Below are 23,323 nucleotides of genomic sequence, written 5' to 3'. Positions count from 1 at the left end.
AGTCCTCCCCCCTTCATGGCCTGGTGTAGATCAGAGCTTCCTCAAACACTGGGGCTGGAAGGCACTTTGGGGTGACCTGCTTGAGTGGTTTCAACAGAACCCCAAAGGTGCCACCATAGGGAGAACCCCAAGGGTGCCACCATATGGAGATTGAAGAGAGGTGTCCGCAGTAGAACTAAGGGCCTTCCACCTCCCTGAACACACACGTGCACATGCACGCGCGTGCACACACACACTTCAATCAGACAGATTCTACTTTTATGTGTTTTGATACCAGTCTTTGGAGTGAGGTTTCAACTGGGGAAAGGGTTTTGCTGCTAAAAACCCAGTTTTCAAAACACCGATCTAGTCCAGTACCTCCGTTTGACTGCCGAGGAGACTGAGGCTAAAGAAGAGAGCTGACTGGAAGCTGATCTGGCCCAAGAGTTTCCTTGGTGCCTGAGGTGTCTGAGCGCCGGCCTAGCGGGAGGCCAGCAACAGGAGTTAGACATGTGGTGTCTGTACCAAACCAGCCTGGGTATGAATCCTGCCTCTGCACTTATAATTCTGAAATCCATAAAATGGGTATAATCACAACGTTCACATCTTGGGGGTTTTGTAAGAATGAAACAAAGTGTGAAGTGGGTTGTTCAATGCCTGACAACCAGAAATGCTTGTTCTTAGTATCTTTCTCTGCTCCAGCCAGCTCTTTAGAGTTTTGAAAAATAATGGAAAAATTATCTTTTTTTTCCCTAATATTCTTCTTACAGCTCACACCAAATTCACGTACAGCGCTAATAAAAGAGTGGGGAATTAGGCTGACATCTATTGCCTACTCTGTACCATGCATTGTTCTAAGCCCTTGGTATGTATTATCTCATTTAATCCTTGTAATCCACCCATGAAGTAGATGCAGCTATTACCCCCATTTAACACCTGAGGTGCCGAGTTACAGAAAGATTAAATAACCCGACCACATGGCTAGTGAATGGTGGAGCTGGGATTCAGACCCAGGAAGAGCATGGCAGGACCTGGGCTGAATCACTCAGCCGAGACCAAGAAGCGGGAAAATAGAAACAGCAGCAAAAGTTTGTCAGAATGAGAGAGAGAAACATAGGAGCATGGACCACAAAGATGAAGTCAATTGTTATAACTGAACCACTTATTTGGTTCTGAGCTTTCTGGTAGTCAAAGGGAAAAGAGAGGCATGGCCTGTTGCACGGATCTCAATACGAGAAAGCCCGAAGCATGTCACAATCTTCTGTGAAGCTCGGATCTCTAGGCACTCTGCTAGAAACACGACCTCCCTCCCGCAACAGGTAGCAGATAACCCCATTCCCTGTGGCCACTTGCCATGGCCACCTGTGATGGAAGCTGAGGGCATCACCTGCCAGGGTCAGCGTGGCTCCGTGGGGTCACAGCTCCACATAGAGCTTTCCCGGAACCCAGCTTCCTTTGAGGATGACTCCCTGGAGGCCCGGCAGACAGGGTCCTTTCATGTGGGGGACCACACATGGTGTCCGGTGTCCCGCAGGCTTGCAGCAGTCAACACACGGCCCCGAGAGGGGAAGTTCTAACCAGCTCACTAGCGCAGGCCTGCTGACCTGGGCAAACCACAACCAGATGTGTCCAACTCCAAATCACAAGGCTTTCGGTTTCAGGAGCTGGCTCTTAGTCAGGAGTCCTCCGAACAGATCTGGAGAGAGAGGCAGGAACTTGTGGAGAACACAGGACTGGAGCTAGGTCAGTGTTCCCAGTACCTACCAGATAAGGCCCAAGTAAAGTCCCTTAGCATGGCCCTCCCAACCGCCCAGCTCCTGCCCCAGCAACTCTTACCCATAGTCAGGATGGCTTCCCCATCACTTTCTGCACTGATAGACCCCTTCCCCCAGCCACACTCCTGCTAGACTATGCCCTTGCTTCAAATAACCTCTTCCTTCCAGTCCACAAATCTCAAACCTCACTTCTCCTGGATGCCTTCCCTGGCCTGCCAGCTCCTGAAGGTCTGCCCCTCCCCTCTTGTCTCCAAACCCCATGCTCTTTTTCACAGCATGAGACAGTGTGGTACTATAGGACCCACACTTGAGAACCTGCTCTGCCCATTGCTCCCTAAGTGACACTTCCCTTTCTGGGGCCTCAGTTTCCTTTTCTGTGAAATAGGTGCGGTAATAACCCCTTCACCAGACTGCTACGGGAATCAGATGACACAGTGGATGTGAAAGTGCTGGGTAGACCATATAGGGTTGTACATGCAGACACTGTGGTTGACTTCACTGTTTACATGAAAACAAGGAACTCACAAGGTTCTGCCTGTCCAAAGGTCGAGCCTGTCCTTCCATCCCTGATAAGAAATGCTGGGAAGTTAATAGTTTACCTTAGCCCCTCCTGCTTCTGTTTCTGGGAAGTACCCCAGGCCTAGTACCTCTCCCTGGGGTCCCAGGACCTTCCTGCACCGCCCTCCATAGCTTAGCTAGGACTAAGAAAGGCGTAAGGAGATTCCCTGATTTTCTTGAAGACAGTGTGTCCAAAAGAAATATTATGTGAACCACATATGTAATTCTAAATGTTCTGGCAGCACATTCGAAAGTTAAAGACATTAATTTTAATAATTAAGTTAACCCACTATATCTAAAATATTCTCATTTTAGCACATCATAAATATGAAAAAAAACTAATGATGAGGTATTTTCCCATCTTTTTCATACGAAGTCTTTGAAATGCAACCTGTATTTGGTATTCATGGCACATCTCAGTTTGGACAAGACACAATCCTGGTGCTCAGTGACCACACATGGCCGGTGGCTGCTGTGTCAGCACAACTCGAAGGTATAAATGAATAACAGACCCCCGGTAACTTACCCAGAGTGGGTAAGACCCAAAGTGTGGGCTCTCAGGTTCCTCCACATAACACCACAAAGGTGCCTCCCAATTCTGCCCGTCTTGCATCAGGGCCTCCAACTCACAGGGCTTAGTGGATAAAGCATGAGTTTTCTACTCAGGTCAGCTTGAGCTCAGATCATAGTTCTGTGCAATGTTGAGCAAGTTACCTCACTTCGCAGCTTCTTTGCTCAGGTGTGAAGTGTAAGACCCCTTCCTTTGCAGGTCCCAGGGAGGATGGAGCAGGAGCCCACATACTGGTGGCCTGGCATATCCTGGAACCCCCATTCTGCTAGGCCCCTGGGGTACTCAGTGTGGACGTTTTGCCCTATTCCGAACCAAACTGAACCCACTTCTGAGCAGTGTACAAGCTTGCCTGCATCACATTAGCATCTCCTTTTGATCTCATTTTTCTTCCAAGAGGCCAGCATTGGCCACACCCATTGCCTGTTAGAGACGTCTGTTGCGTTTCTTCTTTTCATGGATATTTATCAGATGCCCACTATTTTACCTCAGGCCCTATGCTAGGCACCAAGGTTTCAACAGAGAATAAGATAAAGATGATCCCTGAGGTCTTGCAGAGCTCAGAGCCCAGCAGAGGAGAGACCCTGAACAAGGTTTGACTTGGACGTACATGTATATGTAAGATCGTTATTTTCTCTTCAAATCAACTTACCTTCTACTCTGAATGCCCATCTTGCTGGATTAGCAAGACACTCAACTTCAGCCTTTCTTAGGGTTCCCCCACCAAGGTGAAGCAAAGGTCCTGAGGTCTTACAGGGTGTTGAGGCACCAGAGAGGTCTCACCCCCAGCCAGCAGGCATCAGCAACAATCCATTCTGGCCTGTTCGGAGCCAAGAACAAATGGAACACTGCTGGCCCCTATTGCTCCCGATGAGGTGACAGCCCCATACCCTCTTCTCTTTCAGAGTGTTTCCGCACCCACAGGCATATCTGGGCAGAATGTCTGGCATCCAGCTGACTGCCTGGGTTGTGTGTCTTCCAGGGTGAAGATTCTCCCTCTGAGCAGAGTCTGCGGGAACCTCTAGAGAAGCAGGATGGCCTAGTCCAGATTGCACCAGACCTGACTGTGATCCAGTTTATCAAAGGTAAGAGAGCTCAGGCCAGGATATGGGGAAGGGGGACCAGAGGGGCATTTGAGGCTGCACGGGATCCAGCCCCTTCCTGCCCTTCTTGATTTATCTTTCACACCTACAGGCCCCTCATGAGCACCATACGCTCCTGTAAGTCTTTGCTTATATGATCCCCTCTGGCTGGAACATCAGTTTTTAAATTTTTTTTTCAACGTTTATTTATTTTTGGGACAGAGAGAGACAGAGCATGAACGGGGGAGGGGCAGAGAGAGAGGGAGACACAGACTCGGAAGCAGGCTCCAGGCTCTGAGCCATCAGCCCAGAGCCCGACGCGGGGCTCGAACTCACGGACCGCGAGATCGTGACCTGGCTGAAGTCGGACGCTCAACCGACTGCGCCACCCAGGCACCCCTGGAACATCAGTTTTTATTGCTATCTATCAAAATCTCCCTTGTCCCTCTAGGTCAAGCTCAAGTGCTACTCCTCTCCTTCCCCCAACAAGCCTGGCTCTCCCTCCTCTCAGCTCTCTGAACCCTCAGGGCCAATAATCCTTGCTCTGCTTCTCTCAAGGACTATTAGGAGAAGCAAATGGGGTGATGAATGGAAAGCCTTTTGTATAATATAAAAAAAAAAACAACTTTACTTATATAAGGTGCAATTATTATTTCGATTACCACCCGTGCCCTATTGCTATTATTCTGACCATGTCCTGGGACAGTAAGGTGGCTGCCTATGGTTTAGGAAGGTGATAACCACAGGGTTTGCTTCAACACCCATCCCTGCCCCCACTGAGGACTTTTGAAACAGGAAGTAAATTAGGCCCAATTCTTGGAAGTGTGTCCTAAGACTTGTTGTTGGGATGCCAGTAATCCAGCCCCCAGTTCTTCAGTATCCCCAGGGAATGTGGGCGGGGGGGGGTGGGGGGGTGGGAGGGGGCTGGACCTAGAGACAGGAGGGGCTTTGACTTCCTAACCTCAGATCACCCACAGCTGCTGGAAGGCCCCAGCACACTCTCCATAGGAGAGTTTATTAATCACTGCTTTGGCTTCTGCCCAGAGGGAAGCTGAGGCCAATCACTGAAATTGGATCCTGGAGCGGGTGTCCTGGGCAGATAGTCTCTGGCTGTTTCAGCTTCTCCACGAGCCTAGAGGAGACTGAGGCAGGGCTAGCCATAGGCCCTGAAGTTGGTCAGCAAGCTTGACTTCTGAGCTTTACTGCTGAGTTCTGGGGAGATCATCATGACCTGAGGTTTGGCCTTGACCACATGGGACAATGGGGGAGCCAGAGGGAGGAGGAATCATGGCCCTTAGCTGCAGGAGGCCTAAACTCTTAGGGGAAAACAGTCCCTGAGTTAGAGAAGGTCCTTGTCTGGGGGAAACATAGTCCCTGTGCTGGGAGAGATCCTATTCAATGAGAGAGACACAATCTCTGTGCTGGGGGGCGGGGGGGGGGGGTGCTGTCTAATGGAGGATACATAGACCCTGAATGGAGGGAGAAAATGCTTTGTCTAATGGAGGAGAGGTGGCCTCTGTGCTGGAGGAGGCCCCTGTCTGATGGGAGAGATACTATTGTTGAGTTAAGGGAGGCCCTTGACAAATGGAAGAAACATAGTCCCTAAAGTGAGGGAAGACCTGGCTTCTGAGCTGTGAGAGGCTCCTGTCTGATAAGAAAGACATGGTCTCTGAATGGGGAGAAGCCCTAGCTTATGTGATAGAGGAGACACTGTACTAAGCTAAGGGAGGTAGCTACCTAATGGAGGTGCCCCTGGAGTTCCCCTTTAGGTATCCCTATCTAAGTGAAAGGCATAGCCCTGCCTCTAGGAATTTTCCATCTGTTCTAGGGATAGGCTGAAGATGTTGAAGAGAGATAGAGGATGGGTACAAAGTGCACTGCAATGATTAGCACAGGAGAATGGGATAGAAACAAGGAGACAGACCTCTGGAGTCAGGCAACCAGAGGGGCACAGGAATGTGGGAGAGGCAGGGGAGGTAATAGCAGACAGAATGACCTTTACATTTGGAGTTAGGAAACCTCTGGAAACTCCTGACCATGGCCCAGCCCCTCTAGGGGAACTTGGGTGAGTTCTATGGTACCCGTCTGTACAATGAGGCCAGTCCTGGCCAGGGTAGCTCATGGGAGGGAAGGAGGCCAGAGCAGCTGTCTGGGGTAAAGGCACATATGATACCTTCTCATTCCAAGTGCTGGCTGAATGCGCTGCGTGGCAGGGACTCAGGACAGGAAGCAGGCCTGGGACAAGGAAGGGGGATTCCACAGCCCCAGCTCCTACCCACCCTGCCTAGACTATTTGTCTTTATTTTCTGGCACCTAAGGAAACAGTTCCTGGCCTGGCCCAGAGGGCCAGAGGGCCAGAGGGCCAGCTGACTGGGCTCTGGCCATGCTCTAAGGACAGATAGAGATCTCAAGTGACAGAGGCCCTGGTCCTGCCACTGCAGGAACAAAAGGGACCCCCCACTTGGCCCAGAAGAGCCTCATGGCTGTCTTTCCCTACCAGTCCTGACTGCCAGGTGGTTTGCTCCTCTGATCTTGGAAAGGCCTTTCCTCCTCTCTCCCCTACGCCTCCAGTTAACTTCCACCTCCCCTCCTGCAGGCAGAAACACGTCTTTTCTCTTTTGATGTTAGTGGAGAGAGAGTTGCGCATGTTAGAACAGGAAGCATTCTTGGCTGTCACCCTGGCTGCCCCAGCTGATGAAGGCCCCGAAGCTCTTTCAGACTTACCCTATGTTACATGCCCTTTGGGTTAGCAGATCTGCAGTGAGGAAACCTGTATGCTGGACATCAGTTTAGGAGCTAAAAGGAGACCGGGGAGGTCGTCAAAGCCAGACCCGTCACTTCTATGCCTTTCTCCGTGCCTTTGTCCCTGCTGCGTCCCTATAGGGATTCCTTTTCCTTCAGACCCATTCTTCAGGCCCTACCCCTGTCCTGCCTTGAGAAGCCACCCAGCACTGAGCCTGCTCAGTGTTCACCTTCTCTGGAGGTCTTGGTCCTGCTCCAACATCTTGATAGTTGATCATATATGGGCCTGTTTGTCCATTTGTTCATTCCCTCATTTATTCCATAAATATTTATTGAGCGTCTGCTATGCCCCAGGCTCTGGAGATTCAGCAATTAACATAACAGTCAAAAATCCCCCCTGCTCTAAAAGAAGTTTATATTCTAGTGGAGCGACTAGAAGATGGCTGAGTGAGTGAAACATGTGGTATGTTAGGTAAAGTGCTATGGAGAAATATAAACTATTTCTGTTTTGTGCTGGGGACACCAGAGGGAAGACGAAGGGCCAGGTTGGCGTGGAAAGAGCTAGAGCAGGACAGGATGAAAAGGACTAAGTGGGAAAACTACGATGTGAATGGGTAGAAATGGAATGAGGTGGGATGAGATGAATGAACTAGAATCAAATGGAACTACATGGAATCAAAGTTTGGATAGAATCAAACGGAAAGAAGCATGATTAAATAGTGTGCAATCTAACTCAATGGAATGTAATGAAACTGAGTTTCAAAAGCAGAAGAGAATTAAATGGACAGGAGTCCATTGTAATGGGATAGAAGCGAATGCAGTAGAATTAAATGAGATGGGATGGAAGGAATAGATCTGTCTAAACTGAACAGGGCAGGATGGGACAGAAATGAAAGAATGGCTGGCCTGCCCACTCTGACCTTCTCCCCGCTTCCCCAACAGTGTTCCCCAGGGTGCTGCTGCGGACCCTGCGCCACCCCATCTTCCTGCTGGTGGTCCTGTCTCAGGTGTGCATGTCATCCATGGTGGCAGGCATGGCCACCTTCTTGCCCAAGTTCCTGGAGCGCCAGTTTTCCGTCACAGCGTCCTACGCCAACCTGCTCATAGGCGGCCTCACCATCCCATCGGCCATTATAGGCATCGTGGTGGGGGGCGTGCTGGTCAAGCGCCTCCACCTGGGCCCCATGCGCTGTGGAGCCCTCTGCCTGCTGGGGGCGCTGTTCTGCCTACTTCTCAGCCTGCCCCTCTTTTTCATGGGCTGCCCTACCCACCGGATTGCAGGCATCACCCACGAGCCTGGGTGAGTGTGTGCGAGAGCGCGTGAGCATTAAGCAGGCGGGGAGACGTGTCAGGGAGGGGGCCAAGACAAGGCCAGATGAATTAGGGGACCCGTCTACCTCAAATCTCACTTTCCACCAGCACCTTCTCCTCCCCTCCCCACCTACCTTCAGAGCAGTGGGACTTCTGTCTCCGGGTCTCCGGTGAAGGTGTCAGACATCACTAGAAGGGGCAGGGAACATCACAGACAGGGCAGTTTGGGTCTGCGGAAAGATGGAAGCCAAGGCAGGGCAAAGCCACTCGTGGGGATGGCATCTCCAGAGTGGCCAAGCCCTGTGAGCCAAGGGGAGGTGAGACAGAGGCCACGTCAGAGAGCAGGACCCAGCTCAGCCTGAGGAACACTTTGTTTCTGGCCAGAAGAAAGGCTGGCCTGGGAGCCTGCATACTCTCCATCCCTGGGGGAGGGGAGGCAGGAGTATAGAGAGAGGGGGTGAGCAGAGGGCTGGAAGCCATCTATCATGGATGCTGCAGAAGGGGCTTAAGCTCTAGGAAAGATTTGGCTTACAGACCTCAAAGATTTGGGGTTTTTAGAGCCTGGCAACTAAAATTCTGTTGTCCCACGACCTTAAACCTTTATAGAGTTCTTTTTCCACATCTGGGCAGTACCAGGAGGAAAGCCTCTGATGCCTATCTCCCTTCTCCATCTCTTTGTCCCCCCACCCTGCCTCAGGTAAATGCCCTCTCCCAGTGGGGTCTGTCTTCGAGAGGATGTTGGAAGATACATTGCTGCCTCTTCAGAATGATTTCACTTTTCCCAGGAACTGCTCCAGGCTCAGGCTGGCCCAAGATGCAGCTAGAATTCCCCAGCTGTCTCCGTGCCCACCTCTCTCTGGGCACTTCCTCTCTCCACCCACATGCCAGCTCTCCCCACCTGCAGGAGGCACAGCTCAGGGCCCAGAAATGCTCAGCTCTTCCCTCTGTCCCTGGTCCCACAATAAAACCTCTCCCCCATCTCCCTTTCCCTTCCCCTCCTTCCTTCTCCCTTCTTTTCCCATTGAGGCAACTCTGCTGCCTCCTGTCTGCAGAGCCCTTGTTCAAGGCATGGCTGGTGGAGGTTTAGCCAGGCCCTCTGAAGTCCCCTGTTTGAGGAGCGAGCCAGAGCCTTTAAATGATTTGTAGAGTAAAGAGCAAATGGATGTTTTAGCACCAGTTTTGCAAAAAGGAAATGGAAAAAGTCACCTAGCACACATGCCAATTTCCCTTCCCTTCTGCCTCTCACCTTGACTCTGACATCTCATCTCACTGTGTTCTCCTCTTTGTGCAATTCACTCAACTGAGCTTTGGGCTCTAATTCATTGAAGAAGCCTTTTGGGACAAACTGAGCAAATTAAGGAGAATTTCTCATATTCCAGTCCAACTAATGATACTTACAGCCGCCAAGAACTGAGGGTCTCCCGTGCTCCCAGCGTCCTGCCCAGTTCTTCCCATATTCTGTCTCATTGAATCTTCACAGGATCTCTGAGATGGGTCCTACCATTATCCCCATTTCACAGATGAGGATAGAGAGGCTCAGAGAGGTGAAGTCACCCACCCAGGGCTGTCCAGCTGGGAGGGGCCGAGCCTGACGCCAGGGCTCTCCCCACAGGAGCAAGGGGCCGAGGAAGAGCCCCCAGCTCTCATCCACTCGGCCTTCCTGATGAGGGTCTGCCCCTGGATGGAGTCCCCTGGTGCAGCCTCAGTTCCAGCAGTGCCAGCCCATTCCCTCCCCTGCCTGGCAGAAAAGGAGGGAGAGATGATCTCCACCCCCCCCCCACACACTGTTGGAGGGAGACTCCTCTGAGGGAAGGAGAAGGAGTAGAACTCACCTCTGTCCCTATGCTCTCCCACCCCACTCCCAACTCTGGCTACAGGCTGGCTGACTCAACAGTTGTCCTACTCACTTCCCCTGCCCCTGCTGGGCCTCTTCTCCAGGGAACCGGGATGGCACAAAGCTGGCCAGGCCTGCCACTCTGTCCATACCCACCCTAAGTCCACAGGACCCTCAGCTGGCCACTCTGGCCTCCTCTGTAGCCTGGCCATAGGCTCCCTGGCAGGTTTTCTCCCTCTTAGTTATGAAGTCAGGTCACATTCTGAGTCCCAGGGGCCCCCTCTGCACCTCTCCCAGGGTGACTTACCCCTTGGACTCATCCTCTCTTCTGATCTCCTGCCCCTGTCCACCCCATCTTGCCCCAGCTGACTAGAGTGGGGGCACTCCTGGGACTTGGGGGCAGGCCCTCCAGAGGGAATTGGCGGGACTAAGTCCTGCAGTAGCCACAGTGAACAGGGTAGTGATGTGAGCTGAGAGGTTGTGAAACTACAGGATGGCGATGGGAGGGGGTCCCCAGCTGAGCTAAGGGAGACACTGAGGCCCAGTGAGAGGCAGGGACAGGTCAGTGATCCTGCAGCTAGTCAGGTGCCCTGACTGGTCCCAACACACATAACTCGAATTTTCTAAGAAGAGGAAGCAATCCAGCTCATCAAGAAAAAAGCACTTTTCACCTGAGACTAAATTCTGGGATGAGTTTATCTTGTGTTCCCTAAAGAAGGGCCACTGAAGAGTGGAGATGCTTGCAAAAATTCAAAGGCTTGTAGGGTGTTGGGGCTAGAAGGGGTCTCAGAGGCCTCCATCCGACTGTGCTCCCTGCTTCTCCCATTGGGAGGCCTCCCGCAGCTTCTAGTTCATCTCCCTGCTTGCACATCTCCATTGCAAGGTGCCCACCACTGCACCTTCACGGAACAGCCCTGACAGTGAACAAATCTCTGCCTGGAGTTGAAACATGTGGGCATTGCTCTTGGGGTGGGGAGCTGGGCTGCAGGGGTGAGGCGGCCAGGAAGCCAGGCTAATTCTGCCGGCTTTCTCTCCCCCCAGCAACTTGCCTGGACTAGAACAGTTTCCAGCCTGCAGAGGGAATTGCTCTTGTCCATTGGACGACTTTAACCCTATCTGCGACCCCAGCACCCATGTGGAGTACCTCACACCCTGCCAGGCAGGCTGCACAAGCCGGGTGGTCCAGGAGGCTCTGGACAAAAGCCAGGTGGGTCCGGCCTCTGACGGCTTCCTCTGCCTCCCTGGGGCTCTCCGCCCCTCCCTGTCTTTGTGCACCCATCACACTCTCCATCTTTGAACATTCTCATTCTGTGGCTTTTCCGTCTGTCTACCTGTTGGCCAGTCTGTCTCCTTCTGTTGGCCGATGTAGAACATTATTCTCACAATAAACTTTTATCTCCAGTCTGGGCCCAGCCATGGGCCAGGCCCCAGAGCACAGGGGTGAACCAGATCTGGCTCCAGCTGTCTGTGCAGGGGAGAGGCAAAAGGAAACAAGTCAGGAATCCCAGGGCTGGTGGTAGGCAGGAAAAAGGGTCCCCACAAGTACAGACAAGGATAGAAGAAGATACATCCTGCCTGGAAGGGTCCTGGAAGGCTTTCTGGGAAGTGGCCTTTGAGCTGGATCTTCAAGGATGAGTGAGCAAACTAAGAAAGGGCTTTCCAGGCAGGGGGAGCAGCAGAAGCAGAGTCTGAGAGCGAGCACGTGCACATGGCACACGCACACAGCGTTTCAAGAAACTGCAAAGAACTTGTTGGAGCAGAAGCATAAGGTTTCAAAGAGGGAAAGCGAGGCCCAGGCAAAGAAGAACCTTGAATGCCAGGCCACCAGTAGGGACCGTATCAAGAGAGTGATGGGGAGCCTTGGGTAGGTTTTAAGCAGGCAAGTGACAGGGTCCGATCTGTGTCTGATCACACTTGAGACCACAGTGTGGAGGAAGGTGAGCAGAGTGCAGGCTAGGAGACAGGGAGACGGTGGGGAGGCTGGCACAGTGAGCCCGGTCGGTCAACAAGTCAGTCAACAAACCTTCGCAGAATCCCTCCTCTGTGCCAGGCCCTGTGCTGGGGACTGAAGACCCAGAGGCAAGAGGCCTTACCCTCAAGGGACTCCCAGCAGGGAAGAGAGGGCAGAATAATCAGCAGCGTGCACTCTGTGAACCTTAAAAAGGTCACCGAGACTAGCCACTCCTCTTTCCCTTTCTCCTCAGTCCCCCCTAATGACAAATGAGGATAATATCAGCCTTCCTCAGGCCCCCAGGCTGTAGATTAACATGTGTGTATGTGGGGGGGGGGGAGATGCTGGGGGGGGGTGGGTACAGTGTCAGGCTGGTCATTAGGACACCATGTCCCTCTCTCCAGGGCTCCCCACCTTTGTCATGCGGAACCCCTGCCTTTGCATCCTGCTGGGTATCAGCATCTAAGCCCAACGTTCCTCCAAGTAGAGAGACCTGGACCCCACAGCTAGTGCAGAGTAAAGCACCTGGTCAATGGGGTTTCAGAACCAACAGGAGCCACCTGGGCTGTGCAAACCAAACCGTATTTGCAATAATCATAATCCCAGGCCTTGGGCCTCCTTAGCACTCACTGTTCTTGCCGGGTTTGATCTCCCTAAGACCCTTCCAGAGGACCCCAGGCCCTGCCAGCTGAGGCAAGATCCCCAAGAGAACAGTAAACGTTTGTGGATATGGGCCCCTGAGCACTAAGGCCAGGCCACCCAGTTCAAATCCCTATTCTACCTATAACTGGCTCTGTTACCTTAGGCAAATTATTTGATCTGTGCCTCAGTTTCCTGCTCTATAAAATGTAGGTGATCATAATGAGTACCCACTGTATACTAGCCACTGTGCCAAATGCTTGGCTCAGCTGAATTCATTGAATAGCAAGTGAAGAGCCATATTGACATAACCTACGAAAAGCACTTAGCGTGCCTAGTGGCTGGGACATTTTAAGCACTTGGTGATACACACTCCTGCTATGTCCATTATACAGATGAGAAATGGAGGCCCAGGGAAGGATTCGGCATTGCCCAAAGACTTAGTGCCAGAGCTGGGATTAAAACCCAGGGTTCTGGCCTCTCAGCCCAGCCCCCTCCCCAGAGCATCCTCAGAGGTTGTGTCTGGGTATAGTATTGGGGGGAAGGTGCAGCTGGGCCCTGGTCAGCATCAGGAACTGTCGGCCTGGCCTGGAATAGTCTCTGGCCTGCCTCTCCAGGTCGATGGTGAGCTCATGGGCTCAGGGCTGCGTCAGTCAGCGCCCAGCATGGCTGCACTCAGTAACCGTTTACGAACACGTAAAGGACCAGGAGAAAGATGAAAAGAGGTGGGTGCTTGGTGGGATCTGGGGCTCAGGGGGCTAAGGCTGAATCCCCCTGGGGAGTGAGAATCAGAGGCAGCTGGAGAGACTGAAGTCATCCATAGGAAGAACTTCCTGCCAGAATTAGATGAATGTGAACGAGGGCTGGGAAAACCCCAAGAGAAAGGCCTCTCACTTTGTGTCCACCCCTGCAATCTTCTGCTCCCCAGAAAAGGCACGGGGGCAGGTGATTTCTCTTCCGGTAATCTTGCCTTCGCATATTTCTCTCCTTACCTGTCCTTCCATTGAACCGGGTGGGCTGCTTAGCCTGTAGGCAAAGGTCCAAATGGTGTGCGCTCAGCCTTAGCGTGTGCAGGCGCTCTGCGAGGCAATGGAAAGAGCACCCAGTTACCCAAGCCTGAATCCCAGGTCTCTCTCTTCCTCATTTTGCCTTGCCCTAATTTTATCTATTAAATATCTCTCAAATCAAAACCCTTTTCTGTATTCTCCGCCCCCTCCTCCTGCCTCCCTACCACTCTCTCCACGTTGGGCATCTTGGCCTGTCTTCGCGCCCCCCACCCTCCCCCTCCCCGGGCCGTCCCCTCCCAGGGGCCAGAGCAGCTTTTGTACTGTCAGGTCTTGTCCCTTCCAAGCTTACAATCTTCCCAAGGCTCCCAGGGTCCAGCTCAGGGCCTCCCAACCCTTTCCACAATGGGAAGTGTCTGAGGCCGCCAGGGTTGGAGGTGAGAGGCTGCCCCAGGCCGGCCAGACCCCCTCGAAGGCTGATGGGACCCATCCCTGCACACCTGTCTCCGAGCAGAGGCCGAGGGTCCCTGGGGCACCCGGTCAGAAACTCTGATCTATGGGGAAGAGAAGCCCAGGCTTCCTGGCTTGCTTTGCTCCTGTGAGGCGCCTGAGGGCACTGGCAGTCTAGACCACTTCTGAAAGAATCCTAGGCTGGAAGTTTTCCAGGCCACGGTAGGGGGTGGGAATTTGGGCTACAGTCAGACACACCCTTGGGCCAGCCTAGGGGCCATTCCTTACAGTCTGAAAAGGAGTCAGCTTTTACTCGGACCTCAGCCTCTGGAGGGGTCCCAGTTTTCTGGGGGTCTCCTGATAGACTTCACCCTGGCAGGAGGGAGGGCTAAGATTTATCCTCTGGCCCTGAAGCCCCCAGACCTCAGAAAGCTGTACTCCCTAGTACAAGTTCCACAAACATATCGCGGCCAAAGCTTATTTCTGGATTCTGCTCACCTCCCTGGATTCCAGGCTCTTAGTACTAACCCGAGTTTTTCACTTTCTGCCAGCTCATGGATGCACTCAGGACGTTTTCAATACTTCATCCAGCATTTTAAGTTGTTGGCAGTATGATTGGCAGGGTGCTGGTGCACTGTGTTTCTGGAAACAGCAGTCCAGGTTCCTCTTTTGTGTCCCAAGCTGTTCACCAAGTCTTCCCAACGCAATCCTGGAGCGCCTCCCCTCTGCCCTCTCCCGCGTGCACGCTCTGCTCCAGGCTCACTGAAAGATTTGCTAGGTTCTTTCCTTCCACTTTCGTGGGATTTTGCATTTGACCTTCCCTCTGCTCATTTCAGTTTTCCTCTCGGAAAACTCCTATTCATTCCTCAAGACCCAAATCCAACGCCCCTCTTCCAAGAAGCCTTCCTTGCCCTTCACGTGCTGAGCCAGGGTGCCCACTGTGCTGCCTGCATCTCTCCATCCTTTTGGAGAGAAGAAATCTCCATTTTCTTGAGAGTCTAGTCTGGAACCCAGTGCCCTGGAGGAGGAACCCTGAGCTGGAAAATCCGAGTTCCTTCCCCAAAACACTCTGTTACTTTGATTCCTTGTGCAGCCAGTCGGGAATTTGGAACACTCTGGCATTACCAGGTGAAAGAAAGAGAGTGTGTGTGCACATGTGTATGTGTGCGTGTGTGTATGTGACTGGGTGAGTGTGGATGTATGTGTGTGGCTGGGTGTGTGAGTGTATGTTGTGGGACTGTGGTGTGTGGGAGAGACAGTGTGTGGTGTGTATGTGTATGATTGTGTGAGTGTGGGTGTATGTGAGCGTGTGTGAATGTGTGAGTGTGGTGTGGTGGGGCTGATGCTCTTCCAGGCCCCTCTCTCTTTTCTGTTCACCACTTCCCTCTCCCGGCAGCCTCAGCCCATGTGTGTGTGAACCATGCGTGTCCAGGGTCGTGCTTGGCTGCAGGGGTCAGAAATCCCAGCCTCCAGCCAGCTCCACCCCAGCTGGCTCTGTGCCCTTGGGGCCTTCTGGGGCCTTCTGGGGCCTTCTGGGGCCTTCTGGGGCCTGGGCCAGCTGTTTGCCCTTGGAGGCTCCTAAAGGCTTTTCTCTGCCCCCTCCCCACCCTAGGTTTTCTACGACAACTGCAGCTGCGTGGTAGGGGGAGGCCCTGTGCCCGCGGGCTCCTGCGACTCCGCCTGCAGCCACCTGGTGCTGCCCTTCATGTTCCTGGTCAGCCTGGGTGCGGCACTGGCCAGTCTCACCCACACACCCTCCTTCATGCTCATCCTAAGGTGAAAGCAGGGGCAGGCCACACCTGGTGGATACCAAGAAGTCCTTAACCCTAGGCAGGACAAGGAATCCTGAGGGAGGGGTTCCAAGAAGGAGGCCACTCGGGTGTGCTGGGCCCCCCGCAACAGGCCAGGATCTCGCTGCCCCATCTTCGTCCTCACGGCAACCTGCTAAAGTGAAGTTTCCTCCCCATTTACAGATAGGAAAACCGAGGCTCAGAGAGAGTCAGGTGTCAGCCCCAGGTCTTATCACAGCCGCTGGGCGGAATAGTACTGGTGCCAGCACCAGAGCCCAGGTCCTCACTTGCCTCAGGGGACGGGAGGCCACACCTAAGGCCCTGCCCTGGCCACCCAGTCACAGCAAGGAGAAAGTGGAGTGTCCCCCGACTCCCCGCCCCCACCCTACCTGTGATGAGTGGGCCACAGGAGGTACACCCAGAAAACCAAGCCCTGTAAGTTGTGGCTCATGAGCCTTCGAGTCAGTAAGCACTTGTGTGTCCACTGTGGACCCAGCCCACGCAGAGCACTGCTTCTTGGTTCAGGTTCTTTCTGGCCTTTGTCCTGAGGGTGCCTGCTGGGACTGACAAATTGTTACCTAAGGCCAAAGTCAGCATTCCTAGGGTGGGGGCTGGAATAAGGGGACCTCAGAGCAAGACAATTCTAAATTTTCATCATGTTGGCATTATTTTGGTTCCCCATCTGTTTTCTAGAAAATTAGAAGGGGGATGGAGACCCTCATAAACACGACAAGACATGTAGATCTGTAAAGCAGCCTGGCCAAAAGAGAGAAGGTAGAGGAATCAGATGCCCGGGCAAGGCAGAAGTTACTGCAGGCGGTGTGCTCACAGATTCTGACCCCCTGACGCCCACCAGCTGTGGGGTCTTGGCCAAGTCAACCTGTCTAAACATTCATCAGTTTCCTTATCTGTAAAATGGGCCTGATGGCATAAACGACCTCATGGGGGTGAGGCGGGGGTTGCAGTACAAAATGAGCTCATAGGAAGCACTCCCAAAACACCAGCTGCTGGTATTACTACGAAGGAGGAGCCAGTGATTTCCGGGGCAAACTAGGCTGGGGCTTCCCGGCACTTGGGGAAGTTGGAAGCCATGTCTGGCTACCTAACTTCAGGTTTTGCCAAGTGTAGGAGGAGAGGGGAATCTGGTGGGCCCAGGGGTAGGGAGAGGGGAGGTGTCTGTGGCCAGGAACACAGGGAGGCCAACACAGGACCCTGATGGCCAGTGGGGGTGCCTGGAACATGGGCGCTGGGCTCGACAGGTTGAAGGGAAATGGAGTATGGAACCTGAGCCCACCCAACCCCAAACCCACAGACCTTCAGACTGGGGGAAGGCTGGCCCCTGGGTGGTGAGAGAGCAGGGGATGGTGAGAGCCCCTTGAGGGCTGAGACCCTCTCAATCCTCATGTCACCGTGTTTCTGCTTCTTAGGGGAGTGAAGAAAGAAGACAAGACACTGGCTGTGGGGATCCAGTTCATGCTCCTGAGAGTTTTGGGTAAAGAACCTTCCTGGGACCCTTAGACACCCACTGTGTGCTGGGCCTGTGGCACAGGGATGAGTGGGACCCAGGTCCTGACCTTAGAGTTCACAGGCCCATTGGGCAAACTGGACCTGGTACCCTGGAGGTGGGTGTGCAAGCAGCTAGAGGGCCGTCCAGGGAGGCAGCATCTCACATCAGGGTGAGGGGTGGGCTTAAGGGCCAAAGACTTATGGGACAAGAGGCCCCAGTGGCTCTGGGGGGGCTGCATATGCCAGGGAGTAGGGGGTTGGGTAATGCAGGGTGCCAGGCCTGTTGTCCCCTGAGCATGTCCTCCTCCAGCCTGGATGCCCAGCCCAGTGATCCACGGCAGCGCCATCGACACCACCTGTGTGTACTGGGCCCAGAGCTGTGGGCGGCGGGCCGTTTGTCGCTACTATGACCATGACCTGCTCCGAAACCGGTGAGACCTGAGGTGGGGGTGCCAGGGGCCCCATGGGGAGGCTGCCGGAAATACTCTTGGGGTCTCAGGTGGGACAGCAGCAGGGACGAGAGGCCCATCGATATCCCCCTGCTAGGCAGCAGGTGCTATATCCAGTACTGAGTTCACCAGTCCTGTGAGCTAGCCACTGTCCCCCCACTCTTCTGGATGAGGAAAGTGACCCATTAAAGCAGCCCAAGGGCACACAACTGATAACAGGCAAAGCTGGGCCTCGAACCCAAATGGTCTAACTATGGTCTGTGCAGGAACATGTGTCACCGTGGCGGACCGTGGGGGAGGATCAGGGGAGCAGCCCAGCTGTGAGAAAGATGGGGAGTTGAGGTGGGGTTGGGAGAAGGCCAATTTAGGACACAGGAGGCTTGGGATCCAGCCCAGCTCTGTCTCTTTCATTGGGAGACCTGTCTTTTCTGGAACTCAGTCTTCCCATCTGTGCAATGGGGAACCCAAAGAAACCTGAAGGCAGAGAGCTGCTGGGATGGGATAGGCGGTTGAAGGGGACTCGCTAACAGGGCTGGGAGCAGGGAGTTGGTCACTTCCAGCTCTGAGGAGGGCATGGCTCCTGTGGGCTGGGACTGACTAGTGCCCATTCTATAGGAAGAAAGATCAAATAAGAGCTTTGGTGAGTTAGGGAAAGAGTGGAGAGGGAATCCTCTTGTGGCAGGTGGGGTGATCCCAAGTTGCAACTATCAGGCCCCCTGAGCCCTTAGACAGAGAGGACTGTCCCAGGCTATAAGCCAGCTGGGGACAGGGCAGGGAGGATGCCCAGGCTTCTGCCTCCCTGTTCAGGACTCCTTCTGCAGAGCATCTCCCCCTTTTCCAGGGAAGGGGCTAATTCCAGGGGCTTCCCCATCTCCCCAACCAAGGCCATGGTGATAGGGTCCATTGCCCTGGGGCTGGAAGCCTCTTTTCCACCCACAAGGCCTCAATGTCTCTGATCACACAATGGGTGATGATTGCTGACCCTACTCTGCCCTAGGCCAAGGCCATCCAAGCCCTAGACAAGGGAGGTCCTGAGTTGACAGGTCCCTTGCTCTTTTCCAGGTTTGTCGGCCTCCAGTTCTTCTTCAAGACAGGCTCCCTGGCCTGCTTTGCCTTGATTTTGGCCATCCTAAGGCAGCAGGACAAAGAGGAGAGGACCCAGGTCACCGTATCCATCCCTGGCCTACAGCAACAGCAGCCATTAGTGTCAGGGCCAGAAAAGAAGCCTGAGGAATTCAGACCGTGAGCTGGTCCCAGAGTGGCCACCACTGGGAATACCTCCTCTGGGCTCTTTGCCCAATATTGGGTGTCAGGAACCCCGTTTTCCAATTCAGACTCCTCTGCTAACTTGCTATGTGACTTTGGGCAAGTTTGACCCTCTCTGGGCTTTTGTGACTCATCTGAACCAAAGAGTTCTCTAGGGGTTTGGTGTGTTGGCCACTTCTAATGCAAGATGGTCTTCCCCCTTCCTCCCCCAGCCAGACAGGCTGACCTGACCAGGCTTTCCTGGTGGAAGGACTGCATATCTTTCTCCCAGGTCCTAAGATAGAGAAGTAGACAACAGTAGGCCAGGCTGCCCTGCACACCTGGTCCTAGCCTAGCTTTGCCACTCACCGGGAGTACCCTCTCTGGGCCTCAGCCACCACCTCTGTCAGGTGGAAATGGACTTGCCAGCTTTCTGGCCTTTTCCAGCTATGACCATCTGTGTGGTCAGTATGGACTCAAGTCTCATCTCCAGCCCCACTCAGCCTGGAGGTGGGGCCAGGACAGCCTCCGTCAAGAAGTGTCCATTTGGCGCCCCCTGGAGGCAGAGCCCTGAACTCTGAGCGGGACCTACTAGGGAGGGAGCTGGCCTCACAGGACATCCAGGCTGATTGGGGTCTCCAGCAAACCTGGTGTGAGGGCCCCTGGGGAGTTTAGCTGAGGTGGAGGCTCGCTCTCTGGACTCAGGAAGTCCCAGTCCTTGCCCTCAGGGAACCACAGTCTGGGTGTGGCCTAGTCTCTGCCTTAAGGGCTCCAGTGGGGAGGGAGACCCAGGTCCCACACTTGGGCATTTTCTGACTTCAAAGACCAAACACACTCTGCACACATTCACTGGTACTTATGCATTGCCAAGATTTCACTCTGAGCAGGGCCCACCAAAGTCACTGTTACTTTTGTGACTAGATCCTAATTTCACCATTTCCTTCCTGGTGCCTGACTCTTTGTGGCCTGGGGCTGTATAGACGCCTGGTTCTGTGATAACCATGTTTTGGGGGTAACATCTGGTTCTCTGTGATGCCTGAGTTGGTGTAAGCACCTGTTCTTTGTAAGGCCCAGGCCTAGAACGCTGGGACTTGTTAATGTCAGGCTCTATGTAATGAGCGGGTCTGTGGAATGCTTGTGTCTGAACCAACTGGTCCTTATCTTCAGTGGCCTTGTCTTGTTTTATGGCTAGTCTTATCTGGCCTGGTTATCTCCCTGAGAGGGGGAGAGAGTTTCCCCCATCTACTCCAGCCCATTCTGTTGCCACCACATACCTGACCTGGCTGGGACCTGCTGCTTGGGAGGCAAGAGGCAGATCTGTCAGCAGCAGCTTCCCAAGCCCTGTGCTGGAGGCAGGGGAGAAGCTGGGAGGCAGGCGGGGGGCAGGAGGGCAATGCAGCTCTGACCCTCTGAGCATCTCCCTGTGGCAGGGCTTTGAGGCTCTCCCATGTGAAAGAGGAAGGGGAAGGTACAGAAGTTCTCACTCCCATTTTGATTCTATTGGCTGGTATCTTTAAATGTTTAACATCTATCTGAGCCTGTTATCAATTGCCAAGAATTTCAAATTCTCCTCCAACAAGAGGAGGCTGTTTACGTTTTATATTCCTTTTCCCAGGTTTTGCAGAAATAATTTGGAGTTATAGATACAGCTTATTATTAAATTTGTTCTTGCATAATGTCTCTTCTATTACAAAATTCCTTTCTTACAAACTGCATTAGAGTTTGCAACAACCACATTACTTCCAGCTATTTAGATTTAAGTTTTACTGGATTCATAATTCACTATTATTTCTTATATATGACATCTTTCCCTGTCTGTATATTCTGGTCTAATTTTCATTTGACTGGGTTACTTCCTCTAGTCATGGTTTCAGAAATGGGATCAGGTCATGAAGTTTGTGAGGCTTCACCTGTCCAAATTGTCATTCACGTTTTACAGAAAAGGAAACAGTTCAGAAAAATTAAGCAACTTGCCAAGATCAGACAGAACATAAATGGTGAAGCCAGGGTTTTGTGTGAATTGAAGCTTATAAACTTTGGGGAGCCCTCTTTAAAAGAAAAAAGAACACACATTGGTAAGAAAGAGTGAAAATTTACCTCTTTGAAAATAATGAGAAAAGAAGTCAAAAAAATACATCACACAATTCAGGAAAATAGCATACTTTTTACTAACTCTCGTGCACACCTCTAAAATACATTCTCCCCCCTGACGATTGGAAGGAATTTCTGCAGCCTCGCTTCTGGTTCTGTCACTGCAAACCTGTTTCCTCTCTAGTGCCCATGTACTTCCAGGGTCAGGTAGCATAAAACACATTCATGCTATGAGATGACCTCTGGATATGATACCTTGATGTCACAATGCTGAGTTGGACAGTGAGGAGGAAGATTCTTAGAGGCCATTCTCTATACAGAGGTAGCTAGCAATGATTTATCTATATACAGAGGGGACTGAGAATCACATAAATATATCCCAATGAGCCCAAATTAAGGTGATCCCCAATTCAACTGCCCCTTAGCCAGATCCCAGAAATGCCCATGGCCCCTCCAACCACCTCACATAAAGAGAAACTGGGACACAAGTAGCTGGAGTAAAAGGAACTAGCAATCTTAACTGCTTGTGGTTAAAGCATCTTACTTTTGCAGATTTCCCAAGGATATGACAACCTGAACACATTGCAGAGGCCCCTTCCTGGGCCTAGAGAGAGACCCAGATACTCAAGCAGCATTAGCTTCATGCTGAATCTGCCTCTGGGTCAAGCTCAGCTTTGAAGGAGAAAATGAGGTCCTTGTGTTTAAAATCTCCCAGGCTGGTCAGGGCGAGGAGACTCCAGGAGTCATCGCAAGATAGACATGGGGCTGAGAGCCAGGGGTGGAACAGGTCAGGGCTGGAGGGGTTCCCAGGGACTGATGGATTCCAGGGAGCCATGCTCTTATGGCCTCTGGCCAATGAGGAGCCACAAGCTATTGCATCTGTGAGCTCACTTTCTTCTCACCCTGCCATTGGAAGTTGGGAGAAGTCATTAAAGTCTCCATGCTCGTGTCAACTGGTGGTAAAATCTAGCAGTTTCTCCTGGGACCAGAACGAACATCTTGATGCCTGGCCTAGAGGCCCTTTGGCAGACCCACCCTGGAAAGTTGCAGGTCAGGCAGATGCCCCTCTCGAGCTGGGAGCCAGGAGCCATGATTGGAGTGCAAATAAATGAAGAACAAGAACCCACAACACCTTTGACATTCTTTGGCCACGTTGAATTCTTTCCCCCTAACATTCCCCAACACGGGCACTTCCCGCTACCTAGTAGGCCTGCTTCATCCCCACCCCACTGCTTGGCCTTCCATCCCACCTCATGAAGTCCTACCCAATCTTCCAGACTCAACTCAAAGGCCACCACCTCTACAGAGAAAGCCTGGTAGAGGTAATGGAGGGTGGATGACAACCACCTTAAAGACACTGATAAAAAGATATATCTCCATTAAAATTGCACACAGTCATATAAACACTTGTGCATCTGATTTCAGAGGCTGGGGACCATCTGAAGTCTGGCTGTAGACCTCTGGTGGAGTGGAGTGAAAAGAACAGTTTTAGAGTCAGTGAGATTTGGGTTCAAATCCTGACTGCCACTTATTCACAATGTGACCCTGCACAAGTGATTTAACTTCTCTGCATCTGTTTCTTCACTTGTAAGGTGAGGCTGATCCTTCCTCTTTCCTGTCTCCCAAAAGTTGTGAAGACCAAATAATAACATACAGGCAATGCACCTGATGACCAATATTTGTACGTTTCCTTCCCCTGTCCCTGAAAGAATTTAAGGCACACATGGAACATGGGGGCAGGATCGGGGTGAAGACAGAGGGAGGAGCCACCAAGGAGGGAGACACACTGCCCTGGTTGCAGCTCTGTTTGTCCCCTAATCTCTCTTCCACTGTCAGCCAGGGCTCAGCCTGCCCAGCCTTATCTCTCCCCACAGCCAGCCTGGGACAGCTTTTCTCAACTAGATTTACATTTTTATTGATTTTCTTTCTCCCTTCTAGAGCAGTCCCTTCCCCTGCTGCCCCTTTTGCTATAAAATGGGCTTACCCTGGGAAACAGTAGTTCTGGGGCTGACCAAGAAGTGATGGTTCAAGGATGGATTCATTCACCATTCATTCATTCGTTTGTTTGTTCAACCACCCACCCAACCAACAAATCCTACATGGCTGCTCTATGCACCTGTGCTGGCACTGCTGGGGATACAGTCACGTGTCAGATACAGCAAACTCCTAGTGTAAGCAGACAAGCTGACACACAGTGACAAAAGTATGAGTAGTCATATAGGGAATAAAGAAGAGGAAGCCACAAACTCTTCCTGGGGCCATCAGGAAAGTCTTCCAGAACAGGTTAGATCAGAGCTGGCTTAGGAGATTAGGCAGGAAGTCCCCAGGTAAGATGAAGGGATTGGGCAT

General features: G+C 52.5%; 1 protein-coding gene and 1 long non-coding RNA gene across 8 annotated transcripts in view; one reads left to right on the top strand and one right to left on the bottom strand.

Moving 5' to 3' along the window:
- The window catches only part of SLCO2B1 (solute carrier organic anion transporter family member 2B1), a 48,850-nt gene extending 26,212 nt beyond the window's left edge, over positions 1-22,638 (top strand). For 6 of the 7 annotated variants that reach the window (XM_045038724.1, XM_006936923.5, XM_019811813.3 and 3 more), the window contains 7 exons: positions 3,863-3,965; positions 7,647-8,004; positions 10,891-11,056; positions 15,506-15,669; positions 17,111-17,175; positions 17,500-17,620; positions 18,701-20,559. In XM_045038724.1, the coding sequence (XP_044894659.1) occupies positions 3,863-3,965; positions 7,647-8,004; positions 10,891-11,056; positions 15,506-15,669; positions 17,111-17,175; positions 17,500-17,620; positions 18,701-18,884 (1,161 nt within the window). In that variant the 3' untranslated portion in view covers positions 18,885-20,559. Of the gene's footprint in view, positions 1-3,862; positions 3,966-7,646; positions 8,005-10,890; positions 11,057-15,505; positions 15,670-17,110; positions 17,176-17,499; positions 17,621-18,700; positions 20,560-22,399 lie in introns of those variants that run through there. The other variant, XM_045038723.1, reaches the window with a different exon arrangement.
- LOC109491961 lies at positions 564-13,660 on the bottom strand. Its single transcript, XR_006586295.1, has 4 exons — positions 13,432-13,660; positions 8,150-8,245; positions 3,533-3,700; positions 564-1,675 (listed from the first exon to the last, which is right to left on the bottom strand). It is a non-coding gene; the product is annotated as an uncharacterized LOC109491961 (long non-coding RNA).
- Positions 22,639-23,323: the final 685 nt, after the last annotated feature.

The sequence above is a fragment of the Felis catus genome, chromosome D1 (genome assembly GCF_018350175.1).
Source record: "Felis catus isolate Fca126 chromosome D1, F.catus_Fca126_mat1.0, whole genome shotgun sequence".
NCBI lineage: Eukaryota > Metazoa > Chordata > Mammalia > Carnivora > Felidae > Felis > Felis catus.
The sequence above is the reverse complement of the archived record's forward strand: the minus strand, read 5'-3'. Positions and strand labels throughout refer to the sequence as shown.